Below are 14,417 nucleotides of genomic sequence, written 5' to 3'. Positions count from 1 at the left end.
AGAACTGCACACAGTACTCCAGCTGTGGCCTAACCAGTGTTTTATACAGCTCCATCATAACCTCCTTGCTCTTATATTCTATGCCTCGGCTAATAAAGGCAAGTATCCCATATGCCTTCTTTACCACCTTATCTACCTGTTCCGCCGCCTTCAGGGATCTGTGAACTTGCACACCAAGATCCCTCTGACCCTCTGTCTTGCCTAGGGTCCTCCCATTCATTGTGTATTCCCTTGCCTTGTTAGTCCCTCCAAAGTGCATCACCTCTCACTTTTCCGGGTTAAATTCCATTTGCCACTGTTCCGCCCATCTGACCAACCCATCTATATCGTCCTGCAGACTGAGGCTATCCTCCTCGCTATTTACCACCCTACCAATCTTTGTATCATCAGCGAACTTACTGATCATACCTTTTACATTCATATCCAAGTCGTTAATGTAGACCACAAACAGCAAGGGACCCAGCATTGTTGGAGGTGCCAACCTTTGGATGAGACATTTACATCCAAATGAGCAGGGAGATTTAAAGATCCCATGGAATTTTTAGAAGAACAAATTCTCAGGTGTCCTGACTAACACTGATCCCCAAACAACACCACAAAAACAGATTAACTGGCCATTTATCTTATTTACTGTTTGTTGGACCTTTTGCTCAAATTGGCTACTACATTTGTGAAGTGCCTTGAGATGTCCTGAGCATGTGAAAAGTGCTTATACAAATGCAAGTTAGTTCGTTAGTTCTTTCTTTGTCTCTGGTCTGTCTGACTGGACTGGACTGACGTACGTACCTTACTGACTGGACTGACCTGACGGACCAACGTACTTATAGTGGGTGTTGCGGTACAAATTGCTAGCCGTTTGAGATCATGCAATAGAGAAGGTGGATAACCAGAATTAAACTCTATTAATAAAGTCTAAGGTCATGGCTGCTCTAATTGAGATAAAAATTGTAAGCTGAAGTAATATGGCCTAGAAAAGGTTTTACCCCTTGTATGTTTGTCCTTGAGGTGGGAGGGAATGGGCTGGGGATGAACATGTACAGATAATCACCAAACCTTAAAGGATGAGAGTGCTGGCATTAGAGTTAGAGTAGCGATGTAGTAAGTGGAAAGAGAGTCTTGGGCCTCGATATTACAGCCCCCCACATCCTCCTCCCACACCCCCCCCCGCACCATGGTGGGCAGAAGAGGGTTGCAGGGGTGGTTTAAAAATTTAGCAGAGAACGCGTCCCCAGCCTGCCGTATACATGCCCAGTGTCATTTTTAGGGCGGTGGGTTTCGTGGTGTGAAAGTGTCCCAACGTCGAGAGGTGGGACACTTCATTAACATATTTAAATCAAGCTCCCATGGTGCAATTGGGAGCCTGATTTAAATTTAACAGTTGCCGCACGGGTTTCCCAGTGCTCAGGAAACCCAGTGGTAAAAGAGCGCTGCTGGCTGAAGAAGGTAAGTGTCTTTTACACCACCCCTTGTGGGCTAGGAGTGCTTTCCCTGGCCCCTCTAGGAAGCCTTAGGCCTCCCCTCTGCTGATCATAGCCTCTCTCTTCCCTCTGCCACGTTCGCAGACCTCCCACCCCACCCCCTAAGCACCAATCTCCGGCCTTCCCTCCTCTCGATTGCCTCACTTTTTTCACCTCAGTCCCGATCTCCGGCCTTCACTCCCAATTTCTGGGTACCGTCCCCAAAGGTCCCCGGCTGCGGCCTCCTGCCATTGGTTTTCCCGGCCAGTCTGTCAATTTGGCTGGCTGCCGGGTAGGAAACGGAATTAAAAAATTTTTATGATTAGCTTCTGCTGTTAAATTCGGCAGAACCTTCGCATCCCTGACCTTGCTGGGTTTTCCCCGCGCTCCCCTGCACCCTCCCTGTAAATATTGGGGCCTTGATAAGTGAGGGGATAAAAACTGGAAATGAACAGTGGGTCAATCAAGAAATGTTTCAAGTGTAAACCTTTTCCTGCATTGGAATCTTTAGGAAATGAACCATGGAATTGTGCCATTCAAGAGGGTAAAGATTTGGAGGGAAACGTTTGCTAAGTGCTCTGAACTTCTAAGTACTGAAGAGTAGATTCTATCTTGAACAGCTTGATTTAACCCACTGGTTTTCAAGGTAAACTGCATAGGGTAGTGCCACCTAGGGGAACGTAGTCAGAATGCAGCGCTGTGCCTCAGAGAAGGAAGCCAGTGAGTTGATGCTATTAATTTTGATGCTGTTCAGAGTTACTGGTATCCTGACAGCTGACTGTATTTGACTGTTTTGCAATAAATGGGGTTCTAAATCTTGTTGTGTAGTCAGGAAGTAGTGTTCAAATGTGAATGATGACCTGCTCTCTTTGTAATGAGGGAGCACTATAGTTTCAAAATCAGTTTCTAAAATAAAAGTAGTCCCTTTTACCTATAGAACTGTTATGTGTTGGTGCTTTTGTGAACGTAAAAGATGATTAAAATCATTATTGTTCAGAAGTATGTACGTACAAGGCTAGAGAATAGATGTTTTTTCTTGCTGTTTCAGGCTGTTATAGAGACACTGTCTGTGGGTGCTACAATGTTACTTCCACCGCTGCGAGAAAGAATGGAGCTGCTACACTCACTACTTCCACAGGGCCCCGATCGATGGGAAAGCTTAACAAAAGGACAAGTAAAAATAATTTTTGGATTTTGCATAGATCATTAAGGTCTTCAATTTGTTTAACTTTTTTGTCTTTGATTTAATTTGTTTGCTGCCTGCTGCATTTTCTAATGTGTGTAAAAATGTGCATGGGTCCACTTACATTTTCAGACCCTGATGTCTCCATGGTTGTCCATATATTTCATACTCTGATGCCCAGTTCTACTCAGCAAAACTATTCCACTGTCCCCTAGAACAAACCACACAGCTCCCAGATATTTGATTTAATTTTCTAATTTACCACTTTCACAGCAATTGAAGTTTCATCATTTAAATAAAAATGTGTTGAGTTTCCTTGCTGGTTGTTGGTTACTCAGATTATTTTTCCCATACATTTATTTTCACTGTGTTCAAGACACAAAAGACATTTAAAAATATCCACCTTTTTATCTATCAGCAGTTGAATCCCTTTGTTTTCTCCTAGCATCCACCCGATCTTGTGTCGGATACTTGAAGTACTGGAACATGACAGTGCTTTGAATAAGATCTATATCTAGAGTTGTAATTTTGACATTTATTTATTTTAAGGCCTTATGTAAGCAGTTCTCCAATCTGTTTTTCTGTCTCCTGGAATATAGAATATGATTATCTCAAGTGCTTCAAATCACAAGTCACCAAAATTACTCAATTATTTAATTTTTCAATCTATAATGTAGCTGTCTTTTGCAATACTGTTAAATTTAATCTGCCTTGTAACTGGCTATAACCAAAAAAAAATGCATATTCTAAACAAATGCTGACACTGGATCTTGTGACTTTTTTTTAATGTTGGTGGGATGTGTTCAAGTTTATGCCTAATATATTCTTGATAGTTTGGTGTAATATTAATACCATTTTTTTTCTAGAGGATGCAGTTGGATATTATTCTCACTAGCCTACAAGACCACACCCATGTGGCTTCTTTGCTGGGTTACAGCTCTCCTCCTGATGCTGAAGCCTCCTCTACAGGACCAAATTATAGCAGCTTCACTGACTCCTCATTCAGCTCCGAGGCCAGTCATCCCGATACTCATCTGGCAGAAATCTTGATGAAAACCCTGCTAAGGAATTTAGGATTCTATACTGTAAGGAACTTTCTATTTTCAGATATATTGACTGAATTTAATTCCACTGTGATAGCAACATTTTTGGACAGGATAAAGTTGCTTTATACCAGATATAATATCCTTGGTATGCGTACCTTGCATGTTGTGCTTAACTGATGATGTTCTGGAGGAGAATTGATTTTTATTCTGTAGGGGAGGGAAAGTCATGTATTGTGACACCTAATTATCATCAAACATCTTAAAGGGATATTGCTTCTGAGATTATTCCTTTTTGTAATACAGGCTTGTAATATACTCTTGTATATGATGGATATAGGAATGAAGCCCCAAGCCCTTTTAGTTAAGTTATTTCTTAGCATGATTTATTTTACAAGGACACAGGGATAAAACACAATAATAAAAATTATTTTTTATTTTCTCAAGGTTTGTGTGTAAATGTATTAACTTTTCATCAAATATTTTAATGTGGAAGAGGTTGGATCAAAGAGAATAGTTCTATTACCTAGGATACCATGGGTGAAATTTGGGTTGGAAAATTCTGTTAAGTTGAAGAAAACATGAACATTTTATTTTAACAAGCACTGCTTAACATTATCCTTAAGAAGGCCCTACATTTGGAGAAAGGGGCATACTCTTAAAGGGGCAGTGTCACAGTTTTTTTTTCTCCACAGTTAAAAAATGTCTCATACTTAATGTACATATGTAATTAGTAAACCTTCATTAATTACGTTAAGTCTAATTTATTATTATTGCGCTATATTCACTCTATATAGGATCAGGCTTTTGGAGAACTTGAGAAAAATAGTGACAAGCAACTATTGGGGACATCATCAGCTGAAAACAGCCAACCAGCTCACTTACATGAACTACTGTGCTCCCTGCAGAAGCAACTTTTGGCATATTGCCACTCCAACAGTGTCAGTGAGGTATGCATGTATAATACATGTTGAGCTTACGAACATACAAAATTGATGGCAGGAAAAGACCAGCTGGTCCATCAGGCCTGCCCCACACCATGATGGTCTGACCATCCTAGCTAAACACTCCTTCCCTCCCCTGACCACCCGTCACACCCTCCCCCGCAGCCATGTAATCTTCTGAGAGAGGCAAAAAACGGGAAAAAGTACTCTGTAAAATTCCTCTCTGACCCCCTTAGGCGATGGAAACCAGTCCAGGAGATCACATGGACCAAGTGTTATCTATAAAGACACTTATATGATGTGATCTCTGCCCCAGTCAGGAACCGGTCCAGCTCCCTCTTGAAGGCAGAGAGTCAGCCCCCACCACACCAGCCGGCAATGTATTCCAGAGATTCACAATTCCCTGGGAAAAGAAGAACCGCCTAACATCCAATCTATTCCTACACTTCCATAGTTTAAACTCATGTCTCCTGGTCCTCCCCAATCTGTCAAACTGGAATAATCTATCAATAGGGATGCTATCCAGCACTTTAATTATTTTATAGACCTCCATCAGGTCACCTGTAAGTCTATGCTGCTCTGAAGTAAATAGACCAAGGTCCTTGAGCCTATCTAAGTAGGTTCTTTAAGCTAGGAATCATTCTTATAGCTCTTCTCTGGGCCTTTTCCAAGGTCACTTTATCACCCACCATGTTGGGGGGACCAAAACTGGGCACAGTGCTTTAGATGCGATCTGACCTGTAATCCATTTAGTGTCAAAATGGTGTCCGTTGATTTATATTGAGTGGTTCTATTAATACAACCTAATACCTTGTTAGCTTTAGCTACAGTTTCTCTACATTGATCATGAACCTTTAATGATTGGTGCACATTAACACCAAGATCTTTTTGCCGCTCAACCTCTTTCAATATTGTTCCCTGCAAATGATACGTGTATTCTGTGTTGGCTCTACCAACATGCATGATGCTACATTTATCTAAATTAAACACCATTTGCCAATGTGTGGCCCACTCCCCTAGCACATCAAAATCTTTTTGGATTGGATTGCATTCCTCTACTGTCTTACTCCTTGCACAGATTTTGGCGTGGTCTGTAAACTTACTTACCATACTCCCAACACCACTGTTCAGGTCATTAATAAAGACAGTGAAGAGTAGTGGGCCCAGGACCGATCCCTGGGGTACACCATTAGTAACATGCCTTCAGGCTGAACCACATCCATTAACTTTTTGGCTGCAGGATTGGAGACAATTCCTAATCTAGCTTGTCAAATTTCTACTGATACCACAAGATTCGACCTTGTGAAGTAACTTAGTGTGAGGTACCTTATCAAAGGTTTTCTGGAAGTCTAGGTAGACAGTGTCTACCGGATTACCCTCATCCACTACCCTAGTGACTTCTTCAAAAAACTCTATCAAATTTATTAGGCAGGACCTATTTTTTTCAGAAGCCATGTTGTGTATTTCTAATGGTCCATTCCCTTTCCCAGTGATCGTAAAGAGCATTTCTTACAATTCCTTCGAGCATCTTCCCAATAATGGATGTCAGACTGATAGGCCTGTAGTTCCCTGGTTCTGATTTGCCTCCTTTTTTTTGAAAATACGAACTACATGAGCTAACTTCCAGTCTAAGGGAATTATCCTTTTACTTAGGGAAATGTACATTTTAGATTTCTTTCTGTGTTGATCTTTGCTGGTAAATTTAAAAGTTTGTTTTTTGTTTAGAGCTCCAGCAGTGTAGCTTTATTACACAAACACCTACAGCTCTTACTGCCTCATGCGACGGAAATTTACTCCCGTTCTGCAACACTGCTGAAAGAAAGCTCCTGGAATGGGAGTGTCAGGGACAAGCTTCAAGGTATTGGTGACTTGTTTATTTTTACTTCATTTCTACTTTATTTCAAACAATAAAGCCCATATTTTTATTGTTGTATTCATAGAACACCATATAGTGGACAATTTTATTGATTTAACTTTTTAAGAAGTAATACAGGTTAATAAACAGCAAACTAGATTGCTGAATATCCTCTTGTTACATTCTTAGACATGGTAATTGAAAGATATCTTTGGGTTTCATTGAGTTAGCTTGAGTAAATATTATATTTCTTGCTTATCAGTACTATTGAAATGTGATTCATAAGCTGTTGGAGGAAGATATTTTCTCAAGTTAACATTTGTAGGTGGCATTGTATCTCATGAAAGTCCCATTTGAGTTTAAAATTTAATTTCAACTGTTCTAAATCTATTGCCCTCAAGGGATGGATTCGAGTTGGGCCACTCGATTGAGGTACTTGATGGTTATTGAAGGACTAAGTCTTGGTTTGGAGGAGGAAAGAGAGTGGATATGTTATAAGGTGGTTGAACTCGATCTCTGTGCCTGACCTGGTTCAGTATGTCCTAGTCTTTCATCTCTAATTGAAAAGAAAGTTTGGCAGTGGCTCACAGTAACGGAGAATTTATCTGAGGAAAATGGAGGTTGAAGAATAATTTATTTTTAAATGCAGAATTGAAGTGTCCAAACTGTGGCCCATGAAAGCTGATAACTCCCTGTACCTCGGAAAGCCAGACAGTTGGTAAAAACCGTCCTTCATTTGCTGCACCAGGAGAAGTTGGCCTCAGTGGCTGTGTGACAGTAACTTCCTTAATGCAAACTGACTAATATTGCAAATATTATCTGTAGGGACTGTACGGTGCCAGTAGAATAGAAGTTGAAGGCAGTGGTGATCTTATCTGTTACTGGCAGTGATGTGCTGACAGCAGTAGTCTTCCTGCAATAGGTTGCAGATGTGGATCACTACAACCATAGTTAGCTACAGCTCCTCGAGTGCAGCCCCTCTGTTAGTGAGATACCTTTGACATTGGCAATACCCCCTGCTAGACCGGATGAAGCTGAGTGTGTGAGATTTACCTCTAGTGGAGTCTGATTCCATCAGTCTGAGCTGGTACTGCTACCTCAGCTCCCTACTTCCAGCTTCAGACAGTTGTTGCATCTGGGGCCCATGGCTAAACATCACTAAACAGATGATCTGGTCATTGTCACAGTGCTGTTTGTGGGACCTGGCTGTGTGCAAATTGGCTGTCACTTTCCTACATTACAACAGTGACTACATTTCAAAAAGTACTTAATTGGCAGTAACGCACTTTGGAACGTTTCATGCTCTACACTCTTTTCAAGTTTGTTATTGTGTGTATGTGGCTCACAGGCTCCATGGTGTCTAGTTAAGTTGCTATTAAGACAAAAAGTTTGGATATTCTTGATTTGGAATACAGCTACATGCAGATGTAAAAATTAAAAATCATCTTCCTACACTGAATTGTTTTCCTTGTAGGTGTCCTGTATGGATCAGCAGCAGGGAGCATGCTCTGTCAGATTGTTAACTCTCTGCTGTTGCTGCCCGTCTCTGTGGCACGACCATTGCTGAGTCACCTACTGGATTTACTGCCATCCTTGGATCGCTTAAACCGACTTTTACCAGCTGCAGCCCTTTTAGAGGAGCAGGACCTGCAGTGGCCACTGCACGGTAAGCCACCTGCTTGGGCAGTGGAATCATTTCTAATGCTATAACTTTATGATGTTTTATCACTGGTGATAACTATGTGTGGTTCAGTAGTTCTTGTGTTAACGAGAGGTAATTGCAACGAGAGGTAATTGAGAGAGAACATAAGTGTACAGACATCTCCACTTGTAACTTAAATCCTGCAGTTGAGAGAGATTAAAGAAAATCTGCAACCATATTCTGTGTAGTACTCTTAACTATTCCCTTTTTGGACCTGTGCTGTTAGGTACTCTTGAACGTGTTGACCCTGATGATTTGACTATACCGCAGCCTGCCCTGTCTTGGGTCTGGCTGGTGGATCTGGAGAGAACCGTTGCACTACTTGTAGGCCGTTGCCTTGGTGGAATGCTGCAGGGCCCACCTACGTCATCTGAGGAACAAGATACAGCTCATTGGCTCAAAACACCTCTATTTAGCAATGGATTGGAAATGGATCTCCCCCAGTTAGGTAAAACTAATCATTTGGCATTTTCAGAGTGCCTGAACATTCAGTAATTCAGCTTGGCAAATAATAAGTAGACACAGCTAGTTTTGCAGTAGTGTCAGCTTGTAGAATATATTATTAAAAAATACTTCATAGCAACAGATATGGTCACTAACATGGTGATGTCACTCTGCCACCTGTTACACTGCTTTGCATTCCATTATATGCAGTCTCAGCGGTGTGTCTAACAAGGCCACAGTTAATGGTGTGCCTGCTGCTGTAACTTCGTCTGAAGCTCTGGTACCTCCTAACTTAAGGATCCAGAGGCAGCACTGCGGGTGGTTCCAGGATTCAAGACTGTTTCGAGACAGCTGAATTTTCTTGCTTTGTAGTCCCTGAGGGAGTCTTGGTTTCTCAACTTCAAAATCAATCAGAATGCAATAGTCCTTTTGAGGTGTTGGTTCATAAGATACAAATCTTATAAGTGGATTATAAATGCATATTCATTCTCTTTCTTCTGTCCTGGTGACTGACCCAAACGCACACATGTTCACTGTCACTTATCCTGGTGACTGACCTTTTCTCAGATGAGAGGGTTATGAAGAGTTGATGTTGGAGGAATTCATGTTGTTCTTGGGATGAGGTGATGTAGTTCCCCCACCGGGAGTTGAGCTAATACTACTGTCACAAACCAGCAATGGGATTTGCCCACCTTATTACTGCCTCCTAACTCTGGGACTCAACGCCAAATATAATGAAATTACTATCAGCAGAATAAAGTGGGAATCTGCTTCACCGACAAAGTACAACTTATGGAACCAGAGTCAATCTCAAAACCTCAAATGCTCAATCTACCATGGTGTGTGAAATGTGATCAGTTAAGAGTTGCAAACAGACTAAAGAAAAGCCGGTCTTGTTATACAAAAAAGAAGAAAACTAAACTACAAATTACAGAGGCGTGTTTACCCAGTCAACACAGTGAAGTTTTTCTTACATTGTGGGCATCTCTTTAGAATAGAAACATTGAGAGCATTGTGTTAGAACAGTTGGGCTTTTGACCAGATTATGCAATTGTTCATTATTGGTCAATTAAATTAAAACTATTGTAAGATGGATGAAGTCTTTAATAATGACTTCAATTTAAACAAATCTGAACAAATTTTACAGTATAGCAACATCACCACCGATAAGATTAAGACACACTTTGTTGTGTCTGTTAATTTATGGAACATGATGCCAAGGTTGAAAGGCTTTACTTGCAAGGATATGCTATAAACGGGGGCTCTTTATTTGACCAAAGATGGTTAAGAGGACATCTAATAGAGTATTCAAAATTGAGAGGTTTTGATAAAGTAATTTGGAAAAACTATTTCCACTGCTTGGTGAGTCAGTAACTAAAAGGCTTAAATTTAAGATCATCAAAAGAACGAAGGGAGAGGTTAGAAGAATTTTTTTTACTCAGAGGGTTATTAGGACATGGAATGCGCTACCAGAAACAGTGGTGCAGCCAGAATCCATAATGGCTTTTAAAAGGGAAGTAGATACATACTTGAAAAAGAAACATTTAAAATTTATGGTGGTGAAAGGGCAGTGGAATGGGACAAAGTAGATGGCTGTTTCAGAGACTTACGGATGTGATGGGCTGGATGACCACTTTCTGTGCTGTGAAATTCTGTGATTCTAAGTGAATGTTGGATGCTCATGGGAGAAAATGGGTAGCACTAGCTACTTGTTGAAGTCAGCTACCTAAAATACAAGCTCCATGTCAACAGAATGGACAGTATTCAAATGAGAAAAAAAAGTAGAAGTTTAAACGTCAGGATGATTGATGTAGAAACTAAAGCATTCAAAGTGCAATGGATATGTATTGGGCACGAATAAGGAGCAACTCCAAACTGTTCAATTCTTGTTAAAAGATATACTGTGGAAGTAAGCAGTCCAAGCACAAATTATTTCAAATGTTTTTATGATGGAGATTAAGAATTTTGTCATTAGGGAAAATCAGTCCTGGATAGCAAAGCTCCTATCTTAAAATGGATTACATACTATTTGTATATATTATTATTTCACCCATAATTTTTGGAAAGCGTATAAATGTAAAATTTAAAGACTACTTAACCTATATACAAATAGTAAAAGAATGTTGTTTGTGATGCAGACAAATGCATGAGCTCTCTGCTAGAAGTTGCACTGTCTGGAAATGAAGAACAAAAACCTTTTGAATACAGCCTTGGAGCAGAGAATGTTATGCTTGTTGATCTGGCTTTGGGCTCCACTAAAGAACCTGTCAATGCTCTGTGGCTCAAAATGCAGGACTATGCTGTTAGCAAAGGTAGGTGGACCTGTTCAGAACTACAGCTACATATGTTTTTTTGTTTGTAACTGATGAAGTGTATAAGTTATATTTAATATACACCTGCTTATCTGACAGACACTGGCAGTGAGAATAAACAGCCATATATATGATGGCACCTTTCACTTAATAAAATATCCCGAGGCGCATCATACAGAATGAAAGGCTGCTGTGCAGTTGGAGGTGGGACCAAAAGTATGGTCAAAAATCCGTTTTCAGTAGTATTTGAAAGATACCGAGAAAAGTAGCAAGGTGGAGAGGTGTAGGGAGATGGAGAAGTTTAGAGACAGAATTTCCAGAGAGTAGACTGAGATAACTGAAAGTTCTACCATTGATGGTAGAATGAAGGTAGGATGGGATGAACAGGAGGCTAGAATCTGAAGCCCAAAGGGCATGGACAAGGATATGGAGCTGCAGGAGGTTGCAGAGGTCGGGGAGGGTTGTATAAATGAGGACAAAGGATTATTAATTGCTTGGGGAACAGGGAACCAATAAAGGTTAGCAAGGGTGGAGGTGATGGGAATCAGGACTGTGCAGAACAGGATGCAGGTGACAAGAGTTTTTGATGAATTGGAGTTTCTGAGGCCAGCAAGTCAGGCATTGGAGAAATCTCGTCTCGCGGTAACAAAGCGCCGATAAGGGTCTTGGTGGTGGTTACGGGAGCAGAAATATGTAGCAGAGGAGAAAATAGATGGTCTTCGTGATGGATAGAATGTGGGGTTGGAAGATAAACTGAAGTTGTGAGCTTCTGGTTTAGCCTTACTGAACATTTGGACAGTGGAATGGAATCAATGGTAAGGATATAGAGTTTCTGGTGAAAGCTGAATGGGATAGTTTGTCTTCTCAGTGTTCAGTTGAAGGAAGTTCTGGTTCGTCTAGGTTTTAAGGTCAGACAGTAGATGTGGTTGCCCACTTGAGGATGATGGAAGAAGGTAGATGTGGTTTCATCAGCATGCATGTGGAAGTGGATCCTATGCATATGGATGATGTGTCCAAGGGCCAATATGTAAATGAGGAAGGGGGCAAAGATGGAACCGTGGGCTACTAGAGGTCGCTGGGGAAAGAAAAAAAGCCATTGTTGGAGATATGCTGTCAATAATTGGATAGGGAGAAGTGGAACCAGTTGAGGGCACTCGATGGAGGAGAGATGCTGGTGGATGGTGGAATGAACATCCCTATTGAATGAGGAGGTCAAGGAGGGGTAAAGTGGCCGCAGTCATAAAGCATATCTTTGACCAGGGTAGTCTTAGTACTGTGGGCATGGTGGAAACTGTACTGGAGGAATTGTAACAGGGAATTTTCAATCCCTGAACTGGGTGGGGGGGGGGGGGGCGGAGAAGAAGTTCAAAGGCATCCTGAAGCAGAATCTCAAGCACTATGAATTACATTTCAATTCCTGGGAACTCACAATTAAGGACAGAGTGGCATGGAGAAGTTTAGTCCATGACTGAGTTTGATAATCTAGAAAAACAGGCTACAGCTAGAATATTTCAGTTGCAAGTTACCCCTCTATATGAGGGAGGCTGCAGATTTTCGATCAGTTTAGTAAGTCACCATCGTTACCACAGACCCAAAACCAACAGCTTATCTGCCTCACCACTGCCATCAATAACTTGCTTTTGTTGGCCGCAACAGGAGTCCTCCCTCCCTCCCTCCCACCCACGGTACAGTACTGACTTAAGATGGCTTCTTGTCTAAACTATTCAGCATATTTCCATCCCATCTCACTTGCTCCTTTTTAAAATGTCCTCAGTTCCATTTGTTCTGCTGTGGACAGGATGTTGTAGACCTTTTTGTGCAACTTGATCAGAATGATGTGGCGGCACTGCATGTAATTGCTCTTGTTCCTTGACACACTTTCAATATACTGACCAAGTTTCATAGCTGTGGAGTAAGGATGTCAGCACGGCAATATGATGGAACTGGAATTTAGTTTGACATCAAATTCCTATTCTACATCTGTTGAAAGCTCCACTAATGTCTTAGTATGGTTGGAAACTTCTCCATCGTCGGATAAAGTGTTACCCGGATAGGTAATCTAGCCCAGATTCCTGCCATAACTTTGGTGGGAGGCCGCTGGAACTCACTGGAAAACAGCAGGATCCCTGTTTGGGTTCTCAACCACTTCTGGGATTTTCCAGCCTGCCTTGTAAAGGGCGGAATATCTCTCACCCCTTACAAGGGAAATATTTTGTATTGTGGACTGTATACGCTTGGGAACAGATGGTTCAATCCAAATCCGTCCTACAAAATTGTTACCTAGGGTATACATTGGGAGTAATGCAAAATAGCACAGGTATAAGTGGGGGAGTTGGGTGATGCAGTGGGTTAGTTTACACATATTTGTTAGCTCTCTCGCTCACGTTGTCTTGCCTGCTCTCTCTTTCTTGATCTTGATCTTTTTATCACTCTCACTCGTTTGTTATCTCTGCGAGTGGGTCCATAGCACATATTAGGCAACCTCTGAGGCTTTAACGATCACTGATACAGCAAGTAAGAAAGTTTTCACTGTTGTGGGAGGGGGATATCGTCTGACATTAAGGTAAGGGTATATTTGTTGGGCACAGGAGAAAGGGCTTCTGATCAGTGCTTGAATCATCTGGATCTTGCTTGATGTTCCATTTCACAGCAGTAACATCCCTCACTTTTGACACTAAAAAAACAAATTTTATATATTTATATTAAAGTTTATTGAATAAATTAAGATTTATATGTTAATCTGATAAGTTTATGCTAGTCTCTAATGAATAGATTTTATTTCTGTAAAATTTATTTTCCAGACTGGGATAGTGCAATTCTTGGCAATGAGTCCTTGTTGGATACAGCTTCAAAATTTGTTCTTGCAGCTCTTTTTAAGCACACCGGCTTACTAAGTCAAGCATGTGGTGAAAGCAGGTAAATGACAAGTATTCACGTAGTATTCACATTGTTTTAATGTGGAACAAAGCTTAATTTGGTGGGATTACTTTTCCTTTTGACAGCCGTGCCAAGTTTATCAGACTGTTTGAGGCAGAACAGTGTGACCGTGTAAGACAGGTGAATGAGTTTTAGATTATTTCAGGTTGCACACGGCGTTGAGACGTCGAAGTGCAGGAATACGGTCATGCAGTGTTAGAGGTTGGAGGGTAATTGGAACATGGCAGGGGAAGTGAGGAGGAAAGAAGGGGTTGGGCACAAGGGAAGGAAGAGGGGGAAGGAGAAGGTGGACAAAGGAGAAGGCGCAAAAACAGAGAAACTACCGGGGGAGGGGTGAGAGCCTGGCAAACTTTCTCCGAGGGTGAGATTATGTGGATGGCAAACTTTGCATCTCTCAGACTGAATGGGGTGGAGTAGAAGGGATTGTTTTGGTGACCTGCACTACCCTCAACCTGGGCTGGCTTTTCATGGCGGTGAGGGGAAGGGTTTCAGTGTCATGCCCCCAAGAGACTGCAGATGGGAGGGCTAGGGTGATCTTCC

At 41.4% G+C, this 14,417-nt stretch overlaps 1 protein-coding gene across 7 annotated transcripts in view; it reads left to right on the top strand.

Moving 5' to 3' along the window:
• The window catches only part of herc1 (HECT and RLD domain containing E3 ubiquitin protein ligase family member 1), a 266,115-nt gene that overhangs the window by 124,756 nt on the left and 126,942 nt on the right, over window positions 1–14,417 (top strand). For all 7 annotated transcript variants that reach the window (XM_067973317.1, XM_067973320.1, XM_067973321.1 and 4 more), the window contains exons 13-20: window positions 2,506–2,631; window positions 3,507–3,725; window positions 4,481–4,633; window positions 6,353–6,485; window positions 7,957–8,148; window positions 8,411–8,632; window positions 10,767–10,940; window positions 13,742–13,856. In XM_067973317.1, the coding sequence (XP_067829418.1) occupies window positions 2,506–2,631; window positions 3,507–3,725; window positions 4,481–4,633; window positions 6,353–6,485; window positions 7,957–8,148; window positions 8,411–8,632; window positions 10,767–10,940; window positions 13,742–13,856 (1,334 nt within the window). The remainder of the gene's footprint in view (window positions 1–2,505; window positions 2,632–3,506; window positions 3,726–4,480; window positions 4,634–6,352; window positions 6,486–7,956; window positions 8,149–8,410; window positions 8,633–10,766; window positions 10,941–13,741; window positions 13,857–14,417) is intronic.

Source organism: Heptranchias perlo, chromosome 38 (assembly GCF_035084215.1).
Source record: "Heptranchias perlo isolate sHepPer1 chromosome 38, sHepPer1.hap1, whole genome shotgun sequence".
In the NCBI taxonomy this organism is placed as follows: domain Eukaryota; kingdom Metazoa; phylum Chordata; class Chondrichthyes; order Hexanchiformes; family Hexanchidae; genus Heptranchias; species Heptranchias perlo.
This window is presented reverse-complemented; position numbering and strand designations above follow the sequence as displayed.